The sequence below is a fragment of the Tenrec ecaudatus genome, chromosome 4, assembly GCF_050624435.1.
Source record: "Tenrec ecaudatus isolate mTenEca1 chromosome 4, mTenEca1.hap1, whole genome shotgun sequence".
NCBI classification, from domain to species: Eukaryota; Metazoa; Chordata; class Mammalia; order Afrosoricida; family Tenrecidae; genus Tenrec; species Tenrec ecaudatus.
The window spans coordinates 22,507,499-22,533,329 of record NC_134533.1 but is presented as its reverse complement, the minus strand read 5'-3'; the positions used below and the strand labels follow the sequence as shown (position 1 = coordinate 22,533,329).

Sequence of the window (25,831 nt, the reverse complement as noted above, 5' to 3'; positions counted from 1 at the left end):
GTGGGTTTTACCACCTTCCTGGGGGCACTGGAATGATCCTGGGCAGCTACAAAAGCAGATGCCTTCTCTTTGTCTTGGCTTATGGGCTATAGAGTATAAAAGATTTCAATTGTTGGGGAGGACATTGGGAAATTAATTTTTCTGTAAAGGGGGTGATAGGAAAAGTAAATTTGGGAACCTATGGCATTGAAGAGACATCAGGTTAACCATTTAACTTAAATGTTTTAGAAAAATAATCCTACTTATTCAGAGAATGAATGCTAAGGGAATTGTGACAAAATATTAACATTTGGGCAAAATGGGTAAATAATATGCCCAACTTAAAACTCACAGCAATTGAGTCAATTCCAACTTTTAAGGACCCTCCACGATAGAGCAGAACCGCCCCTTTGGGACTCAAAGACTTTCTCTTCACCTTTTACATGAGGATTAATATACAACATAAGCAAATAGGAAATATGCCTTATTTATTAACAATATAATTTTAAAATTTCTCCATAGTTATTAGTATAGTTTTCTGGTATTCATTTAATAGATGCATCATAATTTAATAACCTATCTTCTACTGACAGGAGTATCCCTCTTGCCCCACCAAGTAATACTACAGTGATTAACTTGTTTTAAGTACATACAACCAATCTGCAGGATAAATTTCCAGAAATGAAATTAATTGCTGGATCAAATGTGTGTATTTCTTGGTAATTTGATAAAGCTAAAAAACTCACTGCCAATCATATAGTTGTGAAGGAGGGAGAGTGCAGAGTGGGGACCTAAAGCCCATCTGTAGGCAACTGGCATCCCCTTACAGACGGGTCTTAGGGAGGAGAGGAGTCAGTCCGTGTGGAGTATAGCACTGATGGAATGTACAACTTTCCTCTAGTTCTTTAATGCTTCCTCCCCCTCCACTATCATGACCCCAAATCTACCTTAGAAATCTGGCTAGACCAGAGGATGCACACTGGTACAGCTCAGAGCCGGGAACACAGAGAATCTAGGACAGATACACCCCTTCAGGACCAATAATGAATGTGGAGATACCAGGAGGATAAGGTGAAGGTGAGGAGAAAGGAGGAACCCATCACAATGATCTACATATAAGTCCCTCCCTGGGGGATGGGCAACAGAACAGTGGGTGACGGGAGACATTGAACCTTGTGAAACATGACAAAAAAAAGATAAATTATCAAGGGTTCATGAAGGAGGGAGGGTGGGAGATGCAGGGGGAAATGAGGAGCCAATACTAAGGGCTGAAGTAGAAAGCAAATGTTTTGAGAATGATGAGGGCAACAGATGTACATAATGGATATATGTATGGATTATGATAAGAATTGTATGAGCCCCAAATAAAATGATTAAAAAAATAAACAGAGAAATTTTAATATAACAACACCACCAACAACAACTCACTGCCATTGAGTCCATGCTGGCTCATGGTGATCCTATAGCACAGGGTAGCATTGCCCCTGTGAATTTCTCACACTGTCACTCTTTATGGGAGTGTATTTTGTCCTCCCATCAGTAATTTTGTCTTTCCTGAAAAAATGTATTGCTAACTTTTGGGGATTCTGCTAATCTGACAGATGAAAAATGGCAGCAAAATATAATTTTCATTCACATGTCCCTTACTTTGAGCAAGAGGAACACCATTTCATATAGCTAAAAGCCATTCATATTTGGTTATGAGTTGGGTTGCTAACCTGCAAAGTCAGCTGTTTGAAAATGCCATCATGTCCTCAGGAGAACGACTAGGGTTTACTGTGAAAAGTTACAGTCGCAGAAATTCACAACGGCAGTTCTATCTTATAGTGTCCTATACGAAGGAGTATCGGCTAGATGGCAGTGATCTTTTTTTGTTTTTGTTTTTTGGTATGTAACTATCATTTACTCCTAAATGGATTATAATTCTGGTGGTGTAGAGCTGTATGCATTAGGCTGCTAACCACAAGGTAAGTAGTTCTAATCCACTAACTGTCTCAGGTGAGATAGATGAGGCTGTATGCTTATTTATGTATAAACTTTGCAGTTGCAGAGACCCTAAACCCTGCAGCTGGGCGTCAGAATAGACTCAATGGCAGTGAGTTTGAAGAGCAATTTATATCTATTTTTATAGCATGATTTCCCTGCCCCTTGGTTTATCATTTGAACTTTCACTTCATTTGTGATGTAATTTTTGCCATACAGAAGGTTTTGCTTTCATGCATACCTATTCCTCACTTATCAACTATCTTGTTATCCAACATTTCTCCTATGTGACAATAGTAGAAAATGTACTATCTGACTATTTTGTGCATTAATGGTGTATGTCTGACACTGATGAATGCTAAGCTGTGAGGCCAGAGTAACGCTAGGCTTGCACTGATGATTAAGATTATGCGTCAGTTTGATTAGACCATCATTCTCTATGGTTTGGTAGTCAAACGATCATGTTATCTGATATTTATGCAATGATACAATTTGGCAGTTATGTAATGAAGTATCCATTTTGTGGCCTGATGTGGTCATCTCCTATTTTTGCTTAACACTGATTTTTCCCATAATGGCCTGTTCTTTGCAATCTAACTAGGAGAAGTGGATGCAGTTAATTATCATTATTTTTTCTCTGTTTCTTCTTGTGACCATACAAACTTTTATGAAATACTTTAATATCTGATATAGCTTCACTCTTTTCTCATTACTCTTTATTTTCAAAAATTGCTTTTTATATAAATTTTAAATTCAATTATACTAGTCTTCCTATTACTACATCCACCAAGGAGCCTGTTATCATTGTCATTATTTAGAAAAATTATATTATCTTAAAGATCTCATAGTTTCTTCCTCTATTTCCTTTGACTTTCCACTTGTCCCACCATCATGCTCAGTCTTCATTTTGGTTTCAGTAATCCCTCTTGGTTATATTGCCCTTGATCATGTCCTACCAGGCCTTCTATACCCTACTTGCAATTGATTTTGGGACCCTTGTTGTTCCCTTGTCCCTGGATTTGTAAACACCACTTCCTTTCCTCCCCCTCCCCGTCTCCCATGTCCCTCCCGGAACTGTCAGTCCCATTGTTTTCTGCTCCAGGTTGTTTATCCTACCTATCTTATCTAGATAGACCTGCAGAGATAATAATATGCACACAAAAGCAAGACATAGCAAAACAAAGCAGCAAAAGAAAACAAAAGAAAGACAACAACAAAAAAATGACAAAAACAAGAAAAGCAAGGCACCTAATTTTACCACTAAAGCTGAATAAAAAATGTGCTGACAATTCAAAATGGCAAAGACTTGGAAAATCCCTAAGTTTCCATAGATAGACGAGTGGATTAGCAAATTCTGGCACATACACGCAATGGAGCATTATGCAGCACTGAAAAACAGAGATGATCACATGAAACGTCATTTCTTGTGAAGAGCTGGAAGGAGTCATGTTCAGCGAGGTAATCCAAACTCAAAAGGACAGGTATCACATGAGTCCCTTGAGGTACGTACAATCAGCACGCCAGGAATAGAAGAATAAACACCTATCTCTCAATAAAGGGGCAGAAGCATAGATAGTTGGGGGGAGGGCAGGCCACACCTAGGGAGGTACATGAGAGCCCAACATAAAGAAGAGGAAGGAGGGCAGGTGGAGAGAGAAGCGGGGTGGGGAGAAACTGAGTTGATGATACCGGGAAAAGGGGAACTAACCCACCCAGGGCAGAGTATTGGTTGTGTCCCCACAGAACTGGACCGTGCATACAGACTCCACCATGAGACACCAAACCAAGAGGGAAATATGATGCGTGGAGGAATCCACAAAGAGAGTTAACCATACACCGGCCCCAACCAGAATTAGCCTAACCCCCACCAAGATAGGGATTACCATAGAAAATAAAAATAGATCGTCTGGTGAGGGAAAGGGGATGACCCACCACACCACACCCAGAAGGAAGCTGAAGCAAAGGAAGGAGGAAGAACAGAGTGGAGCACAACTGGGTCCACCAAGCTCAGAGGACGATAGGCCGGCCAAAGGGCCCGATGTACAGAGAGGACCATATAGCCACCCCACAGCAAGATGCGACATCCTGCACTGACCCGTGGCCCTACGCGAGACAGCACCAGAGACACAGTGTGGGATGTGCGACTGAGCTGACTCCACCACACTGAGGCAAAACACTGTATGCATAGGTTACGTTTATGTGAACCCAGTCTTTTTTACATTTTATGCTATTTCTGTAGTTACTGCTTCCTACAAGGGAGTTTGAGGTCGGAGTAACCAGGTCCTGCTTCCCAGGAGGACGCTGGCTGCTGCTGAAGGTGAAAAGGGTACAGCACTCTGGGGACCAACCTCTTCTCTCCGGATCCTCACAGCCTCTCCCCTGATATCTCCGGAACAAGTTCCACTCAAGCCGAAGCCACCAGAGTCCTTATTTCTCTGTGGAATGCATGGAAGGCAGCTCTTGTGTGATATCAGGTGGAAGTGAGATCCCAGGGCCTTAGTGTCAATATCCGGAGTCGGAGGCTGCAGGGCGACCAGAGTCTCAGCGTTGAGACTCGGGTAAGACAGGTATTGCGAGTTCTGAATGGAACTTGGGTGAACGTGGTGGGAACTGTTCTCAGAGCATCATCTGCACCTCTTTGGCCAGAAGAGAAAAAGTGATTGTGGTAAGAACAAACCATGGAAACACCGGCTGAGTACTTTTTTTAGTGACCGTGAACTTTTTGGGCAATGATTGTTATTCTAAATGGTGGTTCTGAAAAGCAGTGGGAGTTTAGTCAGGAGGATATGTTATTTTACAAAGGCTTCCAAGCGGTCCAGTCTTCGACGGAGTCCCCAGTAAAGCGCCTTGTTGGAGGCATTAGGATTCAGGACTGGAAACTCCTAGTAAGCGTGCCAATCACTGAATGAAGGGAGCTGGTGGTATGAGTTAAATTAATCTGGGTCCTAGTCTTAGCTCTGCCTAGAGTCAACAAACTGGGATCTGTTTAAGCACAAACATCAGCCTCCTTGGACAGCCACATTGAAGGTCTGCAAATCAGCATGTGAGCAGTCATGATGGTGCTCTATGGCATTCAGAAGGCTGGACTGTGGGGAAGGGTGTGTCAAGCAAGATGTCAGTGGGCACTGGGGGGTGATTTGGAACTCTATTGTTACTGAGGGAGATATGTATGGAAGAAATGAAGTTTCTAGTAAAAAGAATTATTATATAGGGATTGATCTAGACCAGGGGTCCTCAAACTTTTTAAACATGGTGCCAATTCACTGTCCCTCAGACTTGTTGGAGGGTCAGATGATAGTTTTAAAAAAACCTATGAACAAATTCCTATGCACATTGCACCTATCTTATTTTGAAGTTAAAGAAAATGGGGCAAAAATACCCGGTGGGCCGGATAAAGGTCGTAGTTTGAGGACCCCTGATCTAGACCCTTGGAAAGGGAAATGTCATCAAGTGGCCCACTGTAGGGGGAGAAGCAGTCGTATGGGGAGCCAATAAATATCAAGAATGGTTTTCTGCAAACAAAGAAGTCCTGGTGGCTCGTGGATTATGCATTGGGCTGCTACTTGTAGTAGAAAGAAGAGGCCTTCCGTGCCCATAAAGACATACAGCGTTGACAATGTAAAGGCAGCACTTCTAGTCTATGCCATAGGCTTACTTTGAGTCAGTATCAACTCAATTGCTGCTGCTTTTTTCTTCTGGAAACCAAGGATGCAAAGGAAGGAAGATAAAGAGAAGCTGCATATGAAAGACAGTAAAAGGCCTTTACAATCAATAGGACACATGTAAACTTTGGACAGTGACACTGTCCTGAAAGCCCTACATGCTATAATGAACTATTGATCTGCTAACCGTTTTCCCCCCTTCTCGTCTTGCCTTTAGCTTACCCTTTACGTACTAAGTGGTTTACTTTCTGGTTGACTAGCATTCCAGTGATCTCTCATCATCTACCCAGGCCACACAACCCTTCAGAAGATGGTCCCAGGCTCTACGTTCAGTTTGTTGTAAATCCACATTCTTTATTTGTTCTGTCAACATTTATTGAGAACTCTTAAGGCAAGGTACAGTGCCTGGAGTCAGGGGTTTGCAGACAATTCTTATGAACATACAGGTTATGTTCTGTTAGATGAGCTAGCTCTTGAGTAACTACTATCTCGCTTATTTTTCTTTAATTACAATTGTGATAAGAGTCATGATAAAGACTGGAGTGCATTGAGAAAAGATAATGAAGGTGTGGGCTGAAGTAGTCTGAAGAAGACAGAAATGGACAAGGTGGGCAAAAAATGAGTAAGAGTTAACTCACTCAAGAATGGAGCAGAGACTTCCAACAGTGTAAGATATGACAAAATAATATCTTACAAATTATCAAGGATTCATGATGGAGCAGGGGCAAGGAGGGAGGGGAAACTGAGGAGGTGATGCCTGGGGCTTAAGTGGAGAGCAAATGTTTTGAGAATGATGAGGGCAGTGAATGTACAAATGTGCTTTACACAATTGATATTTGTATGGATTATGATAAGGGTTGTATGAACTCCTTATAAAATGATTTAAAAAATAAATAAAAATCCTGATTGAAAAAAAAAAAAAGAATGGAACGGAGAACATTCCACGTAGAAAAATGAACCTGTGTCTTCTCAGGCAATACCCGGATGTTCCTTATTCCTCAGAACCTTGGAAATGCAATGGGAGGAAAAAAAGGAAAGAAAATGAAGAGAGATAAAATAAAGGTATATCTCTCTTGACAAAGAGATCTGTGATATCCTGAAAACTGGAGGGAGGGAGATATTAAAATGTTACTAAATGGTTAGGGCTTTGCAGGGAGGCAGGGATCTGCTGATGGTCCTTGTTCTCTAGAGATTCTATTTGGTTTCATTTATAGTGAGATCAAGAAAAGGGTTTGTTAAGGAATCCTGTTTCTCCCCAAAATATGTACCCATATGATTTTTTTCTTCATGAAGAATACCAACTTCACAAAACCTCAAGCACAGGAAGTGATACAGAGACAGGCATGTCTGGAGGCTGGTTCACCCAACTCCCTATCGTATAATACTTTGGCTTTCTCCTCATTGGAGTCAGAGACTCCTGCTGAGAAGCATCTCGTAGAGCCATCTTTAGGCAGTAATGTTTTAATTCTCAAATCATAGACCTTTACATTCCAAGATCTAAACTCACTCTTTTAGCCTAATAATCACCATATTATTTCTCTGTTATGCAAATGACACGTTTATTTTTTCATTTTATTGTTCTTTTTAAAATAGTATATTAGGAGAAGGTTTACAGAGCAGACTATAGTTTTAAATTCAACACATTCAGTGAAATCTCTGTATCATCACTTTTCTATTTCCTCCCTGTGTTTTCCTTTTCCGCCCTTCCTTCCTTCCTAATCCTCTGAACTTGATTGGTGGGTAAATGCTGCCCTTTGGGTCTTAAGTGGTTGGTTACTCAAACAGGAAAGCGGTTCATTTCTGGACCTGAGGTTAAGGGCCATAGTCTTTGGGGTGTCACTCTTCTTTATTTGACCAGTCAGCCTGCTGTTTTACATGATTTGAGATCTGTTCCACACTTCCCGTTTCTGTACAGAACCTTCTAATGAGACCCCTTTAGGGCAGTTAGTGGGAGCCAGACACCATCTAGTTCTAACCTTCAAGTTGTGAACACTGACATTTGAACTGATCTTTTCCACGTGACTTTCACTTTCTTTTTCACTCTTCTTTCCTCAGGATAGAGCAAGATCAATGGACCTTAGGTGACTACTCAGAAGCTTTTAAGACCTCGGGTGCTACTCACCAAATTAGGACATAGAACCTTGTAAATGGCTTTTGCCGATTGATCTTGGTGTTCCGTAAGACCATGATCCGGATCTTCCCCTCCTCCCCCACCCAGGCCCAGGGACACCATTCCTTCAAGGTGTTCGGTTATACATCTAAGACATTTTCATAACTTTGTTCCCTGTATGGTCCTCCACATTCATGGATATATTTGCAACAAAAGCAAATGCACCCATATGAATATCCTCTACCCAACCTATCCATATTCTTAGATCCACTCCCACCCTCCCACTCTCTTCCTTTTAGCTTGTGCATCCATTCAAGCGTCTACTCTGAGAGTCCCACTGTTGGGCGGATGTGTATGTAAAAGTATTTGCCACTCTTGGCTTTACCTCTCCCAAACCTCCCAATGTTTCCCCTGGCCTTCATGATTTGTTCCCAATCTCCTTCTTATCTTGTATTGCCCTCTCTTTCCTCCAAATTAACGTTCCTCTGTTCTCTGGGCTGTGGCCTGTACTTTCTCCCTTGCTCTTCCATCCCTGCTTACTATCAAAGTTATGTCTATTTTTGAGAGTGGAGACCTATTCTTGACTTTTTCTAATAGTGGTCACACAGAATGTTTGTCCTTTTGTACTTGACCATTTTCACTCACCAGAATGTCTCCCTCTAACTTCAGTTTTATTTTTCCTTTTTCTCCCCTTTACTTCAGTCACACATGATAAATAGACGCAGATTTGGACAGGCCCTTCTCGGACTGCTCCTCCCATTTTATACTTATAATTAATTCCTGATATTTTGATAGTGCAAGCTTCTAATATACGTAAAAGATTCTTATATTTAAATTAATTAAAAACACTTTATGTTTTTAATTGGATCCAGGTTTCCAGGGCAGATCAGTTTTCCATTCAACAATCCTTGCACATTTTGCGTCCTCTCACGATTGTAGTCTCCACAGTGCTACACTCATTCCATTTCCTTCTTGCGCTTCCTGTCCATTTTGATATTAAATGGTTATTTGAAGGTGTTGGAAACTTATCAGGTAATTGTATCCCTTATAGATAAGCCTTCTGTTTGACGAAGTATTGAGTCATAGGAATGAATTCATTTCCAGACTTGAGTGTGACTAAAGACCATACACTTGGGTGTTCTACCAGTTTCTCTCTGACCAGAAAACCTTGTCTTTTCATGATTTTGAGTTTTGTTCCATATTCTTCTCCCCCTCTACTCAGGAAATTCTTCTTTTTTAAAAATAAACAAACAAAAAGGCATTTATTCTATAGACTATGATTCTTCCAACTGAACTGCCCACTCCCTGGGGGTACAGAATAGCCAACAGATCATAGGAAGACATGGCTCTTGGCTCCTGTTTGAAACCAAAAGCTACGGCAAACGTTGGTCTTGATTCAGGGCCTATACCCAGGAACTTCTAATGCAATCCTTTTCATAGCTATTGGTAGTGGTAGCTGGGCACCATCTAGTGCATCTGGTCTCAGACCTATGTTCCTGTGGTCCATCATTCTGTTGAATGAATTGATTCAATGTATAAATTCTATCCATCATCTCACGAAAAACATCTTTTGTTTTGCATCATTTCAGATTATCCCACTCCAATGATTCCCTCCTGGTGCTGGCTTCATGGCTGACACACACAATGTGACTGAATTTATTTTTCTGGGGCTTTCTCCTAATCTGGAGGTGCAGAGAGTTTGCTTTGTGCTCTTTTTGCTGTTGTACACAGCGATTGTGCTGGGGAATTTCCTCATTGTGCTCACCGTTATGACCAGCAGCAAGCTGGCTTCCCCCATGTACTTCTTCCTCAGTTACCTGTCCTTTGTGGAGATCTGCTACTCTTCTACCACTGCCCCTAAGCTGATTTCAGACTTGCTGGCTGAGAGGAAAGCCATATCTCGATGGGGTTGCATGACACAGCTTTTCTTCATCCACTTCTTTGGGGGTACTGAGATTTTCCTGCTCACCGTGATGGCCTATGACCGCTATGTGGCCATTTGCAAGCCCCTCAACTACACCAGCATCATGAACCGGCAACTGTGTGCTGTTCTCGTGGGAACAGCATGGGTGGGTGGCTTTGTACATTCCTTTGCCCAAATCCTTCTCGTCTTCCACCTCCCCTTCTGTGGCCCCAATGTGATTGACCATTATTTTTGTGACCTGCTGCCTCTGCTCAGACTTGCCTGCGCCGACATTTTGCACATCGGTCTGCTGATTGTTGCCAATGGGGGAACACTCTCTGTGATTAGCTTTTTAGTTCTCTTAGGTTCTTATGTAGTTATTTTGTTTCATTTGAGGACTCGAAGCTCTGAGGGGCGGCGAAAGGCTCTCTCCACATGTGCGTCTCACATTACGGTGGTACTCTTGTTCTTTGGGCCCTGTATCTTCATCTATCTGAGGCCTTCTACCACTCTGTCCATGGACAAGTTTGTGGCCGTGTTCTACACCGTGATCACCCCTCTCCTCAATCCTGTCATCTACTCCCTGAGAAATGCTGAAGTGAAGAAGGCCATGAAGAGGTTGTGGATTAAGACAATGAAAGTAGATGAGAAGTAGAGACTGAGTGTTATAGCTCCTTGGGTTAAAATGATGCTGAGTCCAAATGGAAGGAAGAATGAATGGAAAGAAACAAGTACACAGTAATTGTTTGATTTAGGGTTATTCTAGTTCATGTCCATTTAAAAAATCAATTGCTTGTAACATATATTCTCTTATGGATCTACTGCAATTTAGCGAGTCATTTGTCTGTTGTTAGATGTTTAAGTAATATCTAGTTTTTTATTATGAAAGAACACTATGGTAAGTATCCTTGGATAGAAATCTTTATACTCCTGATTTCCCTTTAGTCTAATTTCCCACAGTGAATTGACTGTGTTAAAAGTTATAATGATGGACAGAGTAAAATTTTTTTGACAATTTACCTTCCCACTGAGAATTTTCTTTCCAGAATGGGATGCTGTTATTATACATTTTGTCTAGATGAGAAATAGAAAGAGTACATAGTCAAATTATCTTCCCAGCTCAGGAAAGCCAAGCCGATTGGTGTAAAACTTTGATTCTTACTCATGCTGACCTCAGGGGGCCAGTGTAAAACTGTGCTCCATGGTGCTTTCAAGGATGTGAATTTCTTGGCCTTTAGTTTAAGAGTTGAGCATTTAACTCTTTGTGCTAATCTGAGGACCTTATCTTATCTTTCCCCAAGGGAAAAATGTACCTTTACCATGGAGGCACTTGAAAGACACAACTTTAAGCGGTTGACCAAGTTGTAGTGAGACACATTTATATGGGACAAATTTAATGTAACGGAAGAAATTTATATCATGTACCTCCTAATATAATGTATTGTGGAACCATGTGACACTTCTGTGGTCATTCTACCCAAACTACTTAAGCCCAAGTCTAATCTCTAAAATACCAGACAAACTCAAAGTGAAGGTCAATTTACAAAATGACTGGCTTGTGTCCCTGGCCACTAACAGAAAGGTTGGTTGACAGCTTGAACTCACCCTGTGACACCTCAGAAGAAACGGGCTGACGATTTACTTCTGGAGGATCAAAGCCACTGAAAACTCTATGGGTTCACGGCTTGGAACCACATGGAGATGGAGTGAGTTGGAATCACTTTGAGACCAGTAATTGGGTTGATTTTCCTTTTTTATTTTCAAAGTGGCAAGATCATGGAAGATAACGATCAGGGGGAAATAACTCCAGATAATAGGAGATTAAAAATATAAAATAACTAGGAGTAACAAGTGATTTGATATTTGAACTTGCTCTAGAGTGTGGTACAAGATCTGCAGATAATAACAGGCATCATTACTCATGTCCTGATTTTGATAATCATACTGTACTTATGTCAGGGGACTTCTTTGGTTTTAGGACTTACCTCATTGAAAGTCTAAAGCAGTGTTTCCCAAAGTGGGTTTTACCACCTTCCTGGGGGCACTGGAATGATCCTGGGCAGCTACAAAAGCAGATGCCTTCTCTTTGTCTTGGCTTATGGGCTATAGAGTATAAAAGATTTCAATTGTTGGGGAGGACATTGGGAAATTAATTTTTCTGTAAAGGGGGTGATAGGAAAAGTAAATTTGGGAACCTATGGCATTGAAGAGACATCAGGTTAACCATTTAACTTAAATGTTTTAGAAAAATAATCCTACTTATTCAGAGAATGAATGCTAAGGGAATTGTGACAAAATATTAACATTTGGGCAAAATGGGTAAATAATATGCCCAACTTAAAACTCACAGCAATTGAGTCAATTCCAACTTTTAAGGACCCTCCACGATAGAGCAGAACCGCCCCTTTGGGACTCAAAGACTTTCTCTTCACCTTTTACATGAGGATTAATATACAACATAAGCAAATAGGAAATATGCCTTATTTATTAACAATATAATTTTTAAAATTTCTCCATAGTTATTAGTATAGTTTTCTGGTATTCATTTAATAGATGCATCATAATTTAATAACCTATCTTCTACTGACAGGAGTATCCCTCTTGCCCCACCAAGTAATACTACAGTGATTAACTTGTTTTAAGTACATACAACCAATCTGCAGGATAAATTTCCAGAAATGAAATTAATTGCTGGATCAAATGTGTGTATTTCTTGGTAATTTGATAAAGCTAAAAAACTCACTGCCAATCATATAGTTGTGAAGGAGGGAGAGTGCAGAGTGGGGACCTAAAGCCCATCTGTAGGCAACTGGCATCCCCTTACAGACGGGTCTTAGGGAGGAGAGGAGTCAGTCCGTGTGGAGTATAGCACTGATGGAATGTACAACTTTCCTCTAGTTCTTTAATGCTTCCTCCCCCTCCACTATCATGACCCCAAATCTACCTTAGAAATCTGGCTAGACCAGAGGATGCACACTGGTACAGCTCAGAGCCGGGAACACAGAGAATCTAGGACAGATACACCCCTTCAGGACCAATAATGAATGTGGAGATACCAGGAGGATAAGGTGAAGGTGAGGAGAAAGGAGGAACCCATCACAATGATCTACATATAAGTCCCTCCCTGGGGGATGGGCAACAGAACAGTGGGTGACGGGAGACATTGAACCTTGTGAAACATGACAAAAAAAAGATAAATTATCAAGGGTTCATGAAGGAGGGAGGGTGGGAGATGCAGGGGGAAATGAGGAGCCAATACTAAGGGCTGAAGTAGAAAGCAAATGTTTTGAGAATGATGAGGGCAACAGATGTACATAATGGATATATGTATGGATTATGATAAGAATTGTATGAGCCCCAAATAAAATGATTAAAAAAATAAACAGAGAAATTTTAATATAACAACACCACCAACAACAACTCACTGCCATTGAGTCCATGCTGGCTCATGGTGATCCTATAGCACAGGGTAGCATTGCCCCTGTGAATTTCTCACACTGTCACTCTTTATGGGAGTGTATTTTGTCCTCCCATCAGTAATTTTGTCTTTCCTGAAAAAATGTATTGCTAACTTTTGGGGATTCTGCTAATCTGACAGATGAAAAATGGCAGCAAAATATAATTTTCATTCACATGTCCCTTACTTTGAGCAAGAGGAACACCATTTCATATAGCTAAAAGCCATTCATATTTGGTTATGAGTTGGGTTGCTAACCTGCAAAGTCAGCTGTTTGAAAATGCCATCATGTCCTCAGGAGAACGACTAGGGTTTACTGTGAAAAGTTACAGTCGCAGAAATTCACAACGGCAGTTCTATCTTATAGTGTCCTATACGAAGGAGTATCGGCTAGATGGCAGTGATCTTTTTTTGTTTTTGTTTTTTGGTATGTAACTATCATTTACTCCTAAATGGATTATAATTCTGGTGGTGTAGAGCTGTATGCATTAGGCTGCTAACCACAAGGTAAGTAGTTCTAATCCACTAACTGTCTCAGGTGAGATAGATGAGGCTGTATGCTTATTTATGTATAAACTTTGCAGTTGCAGAGACCCTAAACCCTGCAGCTGGGCGTCAGAATAGACTCAATGGCAGTGAGTTTGAAGAGCAATTTATATCTATTTTTATAGCATGATTTCCCTGCCCCTTGGTTTATCATTTGAACTTTCACTTCATTTGTGATGTAATTTTTGCCATACAGAAGGTTTTGCTTTCATGCATACCTATTCCTCACTTATCAACTATCTTGTTATCCAACATTTCTCCTATGTGACAATAGTAGAAAATGTACTATCTGACTATTTTGTGCATTAATGGTGTATGTCTGACACTGATGAATGCTAAGCTGTGAGGCCAGAGTAACGCTAGGCTTGCACTGATGATTAAGATTATGCGTCAGTTTGATTAGACCATCATTCTCTATGGTTTGGTAGTCAAACGATCATGTTATCTGATATTTATGCAATGATACAATTTGGCAGTTATGTAATGAAGTATCCATTTTGTGGCCTGATGTGGTCATCTCCTATTTTTGCTTAACACTGATTTTTCCCATAATGGCCTGTTCTTTGCAATCTAACTAGGAGAAGTGGATGCAGTTAATTATCATTATTTTTTCTTATTGCTTTTGGAACACCCAAGGCTGCTCTGTTTCTTCTTGTGACCATACAAACTTTTATGAAATACTTTAATATCTGATATAGCTTCACTCTTTTCTCATTACTCTTTATTTTCAAAAATTGCTTTTTATATAAATTTTAAATTCAATTATACTAGTCTTCCTATTACTACATCCACCAAGGAGCCTGTTATCATTGTCATTATTTAGAAAAATTATATTATCTTAAAGATCTCATAGTTTCTTCCTCTATTTCCTTTGACTTTCCACTTGTCCCACCATCATGCTCAGTCTTCATTTTGGTTTCAGTAATCCCTCTTGGTTATATTGCCCTTGATCATGTCCTACCAGGCCTTCTATACCCTACTTGCAATTGATTTTGGGACCCTTGTTGTTCCCTTGTCCCTGGATTTGTAAACACCACTTCCTTTCCTCCCCCTCCCCGTCTCCCATGTCCCTCCCGGAACTGTCAGTCCCATTGTTTTCTGCTCCAGGTTGTTTATCCTACCTATCTTATCTAGATAGACCTGCAGAGATAATAATATGCACACAAAAGCAAGACATAGCAAAACAAAGCAGCAAAAGAAAACAAAAGAAAGACAACAACAAAAAAATGACAAAAACAAGAAAAGCAAGGCACCTAATTTTACCACTAAAGCTGAATAAAAAATGTGCTGACAATTCAAAATGGCAAAGACTTGGAAAATCCCTAAGTTTCCATAGATAGACGAGTGGATTAGCAAATTCTGGCACATACACGCAATGGAGCATTATGCAGCACTGAAAAACAGAGATGATCACATGAAACGTCATTTCTTGTGAAGAGCTGGAAGGAGTCATGTTCAGCGAGGTAATCCAAACTCAAAAGGACAGGTATCACATGAGTCCCTTGAGGTACGTACAATCAGCACGCCAGGAATAGAAGAATAAACACCTATCTCTCAATAAAGGGGCAGAAGCATAGATAGTTGGGGGGAGGGCAGGCCACACCTAGGGAGGTACATGAGAGCCCAACATAAAGAAGAGGAAGGAGGGCAGGTGGAGAGAGAAGCGGGGTGGGGAGAAACTGAGTTGATGATACCGGGAAAAGGGGAACTAACCCACCCAGGGCAGAGTATTGGTTGTGTCCCCACAGAACTGGACCGTGCATACAGACTCCACCATGAGACACCAAACCAAGAGGGAAATATGATGCGTGGAGGAATCCACAAAGAGAGTTAACCATACACCGGCCCCAACCAGAATTAGCCTAACCCCCACCAAGATAGGGATTACCATAGAAAATAAAAATAGATCGTCTGGTGAGGGAAAGGGGATGACCCACCACACCACACCCAGAAGGAAGCTGAAGCAAAGGAAGGAGGAAGAACAGAGTGGAGCACAACTGGGTCCACCAAGCTCAGAGGACGATAGGCCGGCCAAAGGGCCCGATGTACAGAGAGGACCATATAGCCACCCCACAGCAAGATGCGACATCCTGCACTGACCCGTGGCCCTACGCGAGACAGCACCAGAGACACAGTGTGGGATGTGCGACTGAGCTGACTCCACCACACTGAGGCAAAACACTGTATGCATAGGTTACGTTTATGTGAACCCAGTCTTTTTTACATTTTATGCTATTTCTGTAGTTACTGCTTCCTACAAGGGAGTTTGAGGTCGGAGTAACCAGGTCCTGCTTCCCAGGAGGACGCTGGCTGCTGCTGAAGGTGAAAAGGGTACAGCACTCTGGGGACCAACCTCTTCTCTCCGGATCCTCACAGCCTCTCCCCTGATATCTCCGGAACAAGTTCCACTCAAGCCGAAGCCACCAGAGTCCTTATTTCTCTGTGGAATGCATGGAAGGCAGCTCTTGTGTGATATCAGGTGGAAGTGAGATCCCAGGGCCTTAGTGTCAATATCCGGAGTCGGAGGCTGCAGGGCGACCAGAGTCTCAGCGTTGAGACTCGGGTAAGACAGGTATTGCGAGTTCTGAATGGAACTTGGGTGAACGTGGTGGGAACTGTTCTCAGAGCATCATCTGCACCTCTTTGGCCAGAAGAGAAAAAGTGATTGTGGTAAGAACAAACCATGGAAACACCGGCTGAGTACTTTTTTTAGTGACCGTGAACTTTTTGGGCAATGATTGTTATTCTAAATGGTGGTTCTGAAAAGCAGTGGGAGTTTAGTCAGGAGGATATGTTATTTTACAAAGGCTTCCAAGCGGTCCAGTCTTCGACGGAGTCCCCAGTAAAGCGCCTTGTTGGAGGCATTAGGATTCAGGACTGGAAACTCCTAGTAAGCGTGCCAATCACTGAATGAAGGGAGCTGGTGGTATGAGTTAAATTAATCTGGGTCCTAGTCTTAGCTCTGCCTAGAGTCAACAAACTGGGATCTGTTTAAGCACAAACATCAGCCTCCTTGGACAGCCACATTGAAGGTCTGCAAATCAGCATGTGAGCAGTCATGATGGTGCTCTATGGCATTCAGAAGGCTGGACTGTGGGGAAGGGTGTGTCAAGCAAGATGTCAGTGGGCACTGGGGGGTGATTTGGAACTCTATTGTTACTGAGGGAGATATGTATGGAAGAAATGAAGTTTCTAGTAAAAAGAATTATTATATAGGGATTGATCTAGACCAGGGGTCCTCAAACTTTTTAAACATGGTGCCAATTCACTGTCCCTCAGACTTGTTGGAGGGTCAGATGATAGTTTTAAAAAAACCTATGAACAAATTCCTATGCACATTGCACCTATCTTATTTTGAAGTTAAAGAAAATGGGGCAAAAATACCCGGTGGGCCGGATAAAGGTCGTAGTTTGAGGACCCCTGATCTAGACCCTTGGAAAGGGAAATGTCATCAAGTGGCCCACTGTAGGGGGAGAAGCAGTCGTATGGGGAGCCAATAAATATCAAGAATGGTTTTCTGCAAACAAAGAAGTCCTGGTGGCTCGTGGATTATGCATTGGGCTGCTACTTGTAGTAGAAAGAAGAGGCCTTCCGTGCCCATAAAGACATACAGCGTTGACAATGTAAAGGCAGCACTTCTAGTCTATGCCATAGGCTTACTTTGAGTCAGTATCAACTCAATTGCTGCTGCTTTTTTCTTCTGGAAACCAAGGATGCAAAGGAAGGAAGATAAAGAGAAGCTGCATATGAAAGACAGTAAAAGGCCTTTACAATCAATAGGACACATGTAAACTTTGGACAGTGACACTGTCCTGAAAGCCCTACATGCTATAATGAACTATTGATCTGCTAACCGTTTTCCCCCCTTCTCGTCTTGCCTTTAGCTTACCCTTTACGTACTAAGTGGTTTACTTTCTGGTTGACTAGCATTCCAGTGATCTCTCATCATCTACCCAGGCCACACAACCCTTCAGAAGATGGTCCCAGGCTCTACGTTCAGTTTGTTGTAAATCCACATTCTTTATTTGTTCTGTCAATATTTATTGAGAACTCTTAAGGCAAGGTACAGTGCCTGGAGTCAGGGGTTTGCAGACAATTCTTATGAACATACAGGTTATGTTCTGTTAGATGAGCTAGCTCTTGAGTAACTACTATCTCGCTTATTTTTCTTTAATTACAATTGTGATAAGAGTCATGATAAAGACTGGAGTGCATTGAGAAAAGATAATGAAGGTGTGGGCTGAAGTAGTCTGAAGAAGACAGAAATGGACAAGGTGGGCAAAAAATGAGTAAGAGTTAACTCACTCAAGAATGGAGCAGAGACTTCCAACAGTGTAAGATATGACAAAATAATATCTTACAAATTATCAAGGATTCATGATGGAGCAGGGGCAAGGAGGGAGGGGAAACTGAGGAGGTGATGCCTGGGGCTTAAGTGGAGAGCAAATGTTTTGAGAATGATGAGGGCAGTGAATGTACAAATGTGCTTTACACAATTGATATTTGTATGGATTATGATAAGGGTTGTATGAACTCCTTATAAAATGATTTAAAAAATAAATAAAAATCCTGATTGAAAAAAAAAAAAAGAATGGAACGGAGAACATTCCACGTAGAAAAATGAACCTGTGTCTTCTCAGGCAATACCCGGATGTTCCTTATTCCTCAGAACCTTGGAAATGCAATGGGAGGAAAAAAAGGAAAGAAAATGAAGAGAGATAAAATAAAGGTATATCTCTCTTGACAAAGAGATCTGTGATATCCTGAAAACTGGAGGGAGGGAGATATTAAAATGTTACTAAATGGTTAGGGCTTTGCAGGGAGGCAGGGATCTGCTGATGGTCCTTGTTCTCTAGAGATTCTATTTGGTTTCATTTATAGCGAGATCAAGAAAAGGGTTTGTTAAGGAATCCTGTTTCTCCCCAAAATATGTACCCATATGATTTTTTTCTTCATGAAGAATACCAACTTCACAAAACCTCAAGCACAGGAAGTGATACAGAGACAGGCATGTCTGGAGGCTGGTTCACCCAACTCCCTATCGTATAATACTTTGGCTTTCTCCTCATTGGAGTCAGAGACTCCTGCTGAGAAGCATCTCGTAGAGCCATCTTTAGGCAGTAATGTTTTAATTCTCAAATCATAGACCTTTACATTCCAAGATCTAAACTCACTCTTTTAGCCTAATAATCACCATATTATTTCTCTGTTATGCAAATGACACGTTTATTTTTTCATTTTATTGTTCTTTTTAAAATAGTATATTAGGAGAAGGTTTACAGAGCAGACTATAGTTTTAAATTCAACACATTCAGTGAAATCTCTGTATCATCACTTTTCTATTTCCTCCCTGTGTTTTCCTTTTCCGCCCTTCCTTCCTTCCTAATCCTCTGAACTTGATTGGTGGGTAAATGCTGCCCTTTGGGTCTTAAGTGGTTGGTTACTCAAACAGGAAAGCGGTTCATTTCTGGACCTGAGGTTAAGGGCCATAGTCTTTGGGGTGTCACTCTTCTTTATTTGACCAGTCAGCCTGCTGTTTTACATGATTTGAGATCTGTTCCACACTTCCCGTTTCTGTACAGAACCTTCTAATGAGACCCCTTTAGGGCAGTTAGTGGGAGCCAGACACCATCTAGTTCTAACCTTCAAGTTGTGAACACTGACATTTGAACTGATCTTTTGCACGTGACTTTCACTTTCTTTTTCACTCTTCTTTCCTCAGGATAGAGCAAGATCAATGGATCTTAGGTGGGTGCTCAGAAGCTTTTAAGACCTCGGGTGCTACTCACCAAATTAGGACATAGAACCTTGTAAATGGCTTTTGCCGATTGATCTTGGTGTTCCGTAAGACCATGATCCGGATCTTCCCCTCCTCCCCCACCCAGGCCCAGGGACACCATTCCTTCAAGGTGTTCGGTTATACATCTAAGACATTTTCATAACTTTGTTCCCTGTATGGTCCTCCACATTCATGGATATATTTGCAACAAAAGCAAATGCACCCATATGAATATCCTCTACCCAACCTATCCATATTCTTAGATCCACTCCCACCCTCCCACTCTCTTCCTTTTAGCCTGTGCATCCATTCGAGCATCTACTCCGAGAGTCCCACTGTTGGGCGGATGTGTATGTAAAAGTATTTGCCACTCTTGGCTTTACCTCTCCCAAACCTCCCAATGTTTCCCCTGGCCTCCATGATTTGTTCCCAATCTCCTTCTTATTTTACATTGCCCTCTCTTTCCTCCACGTTAACGCTCCTCTGTTTCTGCGCTGTGACGTCTCCTTTCTCCCTTGCTCTTCCATCCCTGCTTACTATCAAAGTTATGTCTATTTTTGAGAGTGGAGACGTATTCTTGACTTTTTCTAATAGTGGTCACACACAATGCTTGTCCTTTTGTGCTTGACCTATTTCACTCACCAGAATGTCTCCGTCCACCTTCAGTTTTTTCTTTTCTTTTTCTCCCCTTTACTTCAGTCACACATGATAAATAGACACAGATTTGGACAGGCCCTTCTTGGACTGCTCTTCCTATTTTATACTTATAATTAATTCCTGATTTTGATAGTGCAAGTCTCTAAGAAAGGCAAAAGATTTTTATATTTAAATTAATTGAAAACACCGTTTGTTTTTAATTGGGTCAAGGTTTACAGGGCAGATCAGTTTTCCATTCAACTATCCTTGCACATTTTCTGTCCTGTCATTGATTGTAATCTCCACAGTGCTACACTTATTCCATTTCCTTCTTGTGTTTTTTTCTATTTCCCCGCCGTTCTTAACACTTCTGCATTTTGCCCTTGGATAAGATGTTATTCCTTTGATATTAAATGGTTATTTGAAGGTGTTGGAGACTCCCTCAGGTTACCGTATCCCTTATAGATATGCCTTCTGTTTGATGAAATATTGAATCATAGGAATGAATTTATTTCCAGACTTGAGAGGTAATTAAAGGCCATAATCTTGGGGGTTCTATCAGTCTCTTTAGACCAGAAAGTCTTGCATTTTCATGATTTTGAGTTTTGTTCCACATTCTTCTCCTCGTCTAGCCAGGAACTTCTAATGCAATCCTTTTCATAGCTATTGGTAGTGGTAGCTGGGCACCATCTAGTGCGTCTGGTTTCAGACCTATGTTCCTGTGGTCCATCAGTCTGTGGAATGAATTGATTCAATGTATATATTCCATCTACCATCTCACTGAAAACGTCTTTTGTTTTGCATCATTTCAGATCATCCCATTCCAACGACTCCCTCCTGGTGGTGGCTTCATGGCTGACACACACAATGTGACTGAATTTATTTTTCTGGGGCTTTCTCCTAATCTGGAGGTGCAGAGAGTTTGCTTTGTGCTCTTTTTGCTGTTGTACACAGCGATTGTGCTGGGGAATTTCCTCATTGTGCTCACCGTTATGACCAGCAGCAAGCTGGCTTCCCCCATGTACTTCTTCCTCAGTTACCTGTCCTTTGTGGAGATCTGCTACTCTTCTACCACTGCCCCTAAGCTGATTTCAGACTTGCTGGCTGAGAGGAAAACCATATCTCGATGGGGTTGCATGATGCAGCTTTTCTTCATCCACTTCTTTGGGGGTACTGAGATTTTCCTGCTCACCGTGATGGCCTATGACCGCTATGTGGCCATTTGCAAGCCCCTCAACTACACCAGCATCATGAACCGGCAACTATGTGCTGTTCTCGTGGGAACAGCATGGGTGGGTGGCTTTGTACATTCCTTTGCCCAAATCCTTCTCGTCTTCCACCTCCCCTTCTGTGGCCCCAATGTGATTGACCATTATTTTTGTGACGTGCAGCCTCTGCTCAGACTTGCCTGTGTCGACACTTGGCTCATTGGTCTGCTGATTGTTTCCAATGCGGGAACACTGTCTCTGATTACCTTTGTAGTTCTCTTAGCTTCTTATGTAGTTATTTTGCTTCATTTGAGGACTCTAAGCTCTGAGGGGCGGCGAAAGGCTCTCTCCACATGTGGGTCTCACATTACGGTGGTACTCTTGTTCTTTGGGCCCTGTATCTTCATCTATCTGAGGCCTTCTACCACTCTGTCCATGGACAAGATGGTGTCCGTGTTCTACACCGTGATCACCCCTCTCCTCAATCCTGTCATCTACTCCCTGAGAAATGCTGAAGTGAAAAAGGCCATGAAGAAGTTGTGGATTAAGACAATGAAAGTAGATGAGAAGTAGAGACTGAGTGTTATCGCTCCTTGGGTTTAGAATGATGCTGAGTCCAAATGGAAGAAAGAATGAATGGAAAGGAACAAGTACACAATAATTGTTTGATTTAGGGTTATTCTAGTTCATGTCCATTTAAAAAATCAATTGCTTGTAACATATATTGTCTTATGGATCTACTGAAATTTAATGAGTCATTTGTCTGTTGTTAGATGTTTAAGTAATATCTAGTTTTTTATTATGAAAGAACACTATGGTAAGTATCCTTGGATAGAAATCTTTATACTCCTGATTTCCCTTTAGTCTAATTTCCCACAGTGAATTGACTGTGTTAAAAGTTATAATGATGGACAGAGTAAAATTTTTTTGACAATTTACCTTCCCACTGAGAATTTTCTTTCCAGATTGGAATGCTGTTATTATACATTTTTGTCTAGATGAGAAATAGAGTACATAGTAAAATTATCTTCCCAGCTCAGGAAAGCCAAGCTGATTGGTGTCCAACCTTGATTCTTACTTATGCTGACCTCAGGGGGCCAGTGTAAAACTGTGCTCCGTGGTGTTTTCAAGGCTGTGAACTTCCAGGCCTTTCGGTTAAGAGTTGAGTACTTAGCTCTTTGTGCTATCCTGAAGACCTCATCTTATCTTTCCACAAGGGAAAAAGGTACCTTAACCTTAGAGGCCCTTGAAAGACACAACTTTAAGCGGTTGACCAAGTTGTAGTGAGACGCATTTATATGGGACACATTTAATGTAATGGAACAAATTTATGTCATGTACCTCCTAACATAATGTATTGTGGACCCATGTGACACTTCTGTGGTCATTCTGCCAAAAATACTTAAGCCTGAGTCTAATCTCTAAAAAATCAGGCAAACTCAAGGTGAAGGACAATTTACAAAATGATTGGTTTGTATTCTTGGCCACTAACAGAAAGGATGGTTGACAGCTTGAACTCACCCAGTCACACCTGAGAAGAAATGGGCTGACGATTTTCCTCTGGAAGCTCAAAGCCAGTGAAAACTCTATGGGTTCATGACTTGGAACCACATGGAAATGGTGTGGGTTGGAATCACTTTGAGACCAGTAATTGGGTTGATTTTCCTTTTTTATTTTCAAAGTGGCAAGATCATGGAAGATAACGATCAGGGGAAATAACTCCAGATAAAAGGCGATTAAAAATATAAAAAAAATATATAAAATAACTAGAAGTAACATGTGATTTGAGATTTGATCCAGGAGTAGACTGTTGCACAAATCTGTAGATAATAACATGCATCATTATTCATGTCCTGATTTTGATAATTGCAGTGTACTTATGTCAGAGGACATCTTTGGTTTTAGGACTTACTCATTAAAGGTCTAGAGCAGTGTTTTCCAAAGTGGGCAATACCACCTTCCTGGGGGCACTGGAATGATCCTGGGCAGTTACAAATGCGATGCCTTCTCTTTGTCCTGGGGCATGGGCTATAGAGTATAAAAGATTTCAATTATTCGGGGAGGACATAGGGAAATTAATTTTTCTGTAAAAGGGGTGATAGGACAAGTAAATTTGGAAACCTATGGTGTTCAAGAGACATCAGGTTGATCATTTTACTTAAATGTTTCAGAAAAAGAATTCTACTTATCCTGAGGATGAATATTAAGAAAATTGTGACAAAATATTAACATTTGGGCAAAATGGATAAATAATATGCCAAACTGAAAACTCACAGCTATTGATTCAATTCCAACTTTTAAGGACCCTCCACGATAGAGCAGAACCGCCCCTTTGGGACTCAAAGACTTTCTCTTCACCTTTTACATGAGGATTAATATACAACATAAGCAAATAGGAAATATGCCTTATTTATTAACAATATAATTAAAAATTTTCTACATTGTTATTATTGTAGTTTTGTGGTATTCATTTAATAGATACATCATAATTTAATAACCTATCTTCTACTGACAGAGTATCCCTTTGACCCACCAAGTAATGCTACAGTGATTAACTTGTTTTAAGTACATACAACCAATCTGCGGGATAAATTTCCAGAAATGAAATTAATTGCTGGTTCAAATGTGTGTATTTTTTGGTAATTTGATAAAGCTAAAAAACTCACTGCCAATCATATCGTTGTGAATGAGGGAGAGTGCAGAGTGGGGACCCAAAGCCCATCTGTAGGCAACTGGCATCCCCTTACAGACGGGTCTTAGGGAGGAGAGGAGTCAGTCCGTGTGGAGTATAGCACTGATGGAATATACAACTTTCCTTTAGTTCTTTAATGCTTCCTCCCCCTCCACTATCATGACCCCAAATCTACCTTACAAATCCGGCTAGACCAGAGGATGCACACTGGTACAGATCAGAGCAGGAGACACAGAGAATCTAGGACAGATACACCCCTTCAGGACCAATAATAATAGAGATACCAGGAGAATAAGGGGAAGGTGGGGGGAAATGAGGAACCGATCACAATGATGTACATATAACCCCTTCCCTGGGGGATGGGCAACAGAACAGTTGGTGAAGGGAGAGATTGGATCATGGACATTGGACATGACATTGGACATGACAAAAAAAGATAAATTATCAAGAGTTCATGAGGGAGGGCAGGTGAGGCATGGAGGGGAAAATGAGGAGCTGATACCATGGACTGAAGTAGAAAGCAAACATTTTGAGAATGATGAGGGCAACAGATGTACATAATGGATGTATGTATGGATTGTGATAAGAATTGTATGAACCCCCAATAAAATGATTAAAAAAATAAACAGAAGAATTTTAACATAACAACAACTCACTGCCATTGAGTCCATGCTGGCTCATGGTGACCCTATAGCACAGGGGAGAACTGCCCCTGTGAATTTCTCAGACTGTCACTCTTTATGGGAGTGCATTTTGTCCTCCCATCAGTAATTTTGTCTTTCCTGAAAAATGTATTGCTAACTTTTGGGGATTCTGCTAATCGGACAGATGAAAAATGGCAGCATAATATAATTTTAATCCACATTTCTCTTATTTTGAGCAAGAGGAACATCATTTCACATAGCTAAAAGCCATTCATATTTGGTTATGAGTTGGGTTGCTGACCTGCAATGTCAGCAGTTTGAAAATGCCACCATGTCCTCAGGAGAACGGCTAGGCTTCACTGTGAAAAGTTACAGTCGTAGAAATTCACAACGGCAGTTCTATCTTATAGTGTCCTATACGAAGGAGTATTGGCTAGATGGCAGTGATCTTTTTTTGTTTTGGTATGTAACTAACATTTACACCGATGTGCGATATAATTCTGGTGGTGTAGAGCTGTACGCATTAGGCTGCTAACCACAAAGTAAGTAGTTCTAATCCACTAACTGTCTCAGGTGAGATAGATGAGGCTGTATGCTTATTTATGTATAAACTTTGCGGTCGCAGAGACCGTACACCTGCAGCTGTGCGTCAGAATAGACTCAATGGCAGTGAGTTTGAAGAGCAATTTCTATCTATTGTTATAGCATGATTTCCCCACCCCTTGGTTTATCATTTGAACTTTGACTTTATTTGTCACGTAATTTTTTGCCATACAGAAGGTTTTGCTTTCATGTATACCTATTCCTCACTTATCAACTATCTTGTTATCCAACATTTCTCCTATGTGACAATAGTAGAAAATGTACTATCTGACTATTTTGTGCATTAATGGTGTATGTCTGACACTGATGAATGCTAAGCTGTGAGGCCAGAGTAACGCTAGGCTTGCACTGATGATTAAGATTATACGTTACTTTGATTGGGCCATCCTTCTCTATGGTTTGGTAGTCACACGATCATGTAATCTGATATTTATGCAATGATGTAATTTGACAGTTATGTAATGATGTAGCCATTTTGTGGCCTGATGTGGTCATCTCCTATTTTTGGTTAACACTGATTTTCCCATAATGGCCTGCTCTTTGTAATCTAACTGGGAGAAGTGGATGTTGTTAATCATCATTGTTTTTCTTTATTGCTTTTGGAACACTGTTTCTTCTAATGACCATAC

General features: G+C 41.0%; 2 protein-coding genes and 1 non-coding gene across 3 annotated transcripts; 2 read left to right on the top strand and 1 right to left on the bottom strand.

The window, feature by feature from the left end:
* Positions 1–9,008: 9,008 nt before the first annotated feature.
* Positions 9,009–9,140, bottom strand: LOC142447689 (small nucleolar RNA SNORA2/SNORA34 family). Its single transcript, XR_012784350.1, has one exon. It is a non-coding gene; the product is annotated as a small nucleolar RNA SNORA2/SNORA34 family (small nucleolar RNA).
* Positions 9,141–9,362: 222 nt separating this feature from the next.
* LOC142446582 (olfactory receptor 4X2-like) lies at positions 9,363–10,292 on the top strand. The gene has a single exon (XM_075548331.1). It carries the CDS (start codon positions 9,363–9,365, stop codon positions 10,290–10,292), a length of 930 nt encoding a protein of 309 aa, XP_075404446.1.
* A 10,614-nt stretch (positions 10,293–20,906) lies between these two features.
* On the top strand, positions 20,907–21,836 carry LOC142446581 (olfactory receptor 4X2-like). Its single transcript, XM_075548330.1, has one exon. It carries the CDS (start codon positions 20,907–20,909, stop codon positions 21,834–21,836), a length of 930 nt encoding a protein of 309 aa, XP_075404445.1.
* The last annotated feature ends 3,995 nt before the right edge of the window (positions 21,837–25,831 follow it).

Coding starts and splice junctions, on each gene's coding strand:
- LOC142446582 (XM_075548331.1), top strand. CDS start 9,363: ATGGCTGACACACACAATGTGACTGAATTTATTTTTCTGGGGCTTTCT.
- LOC142446581 (XM_075548330.1), top strand. CDS start 20,907: ATGGCTGACACACACAATGTGACTGAATTTATTTTTCTGGGGCTTTCT.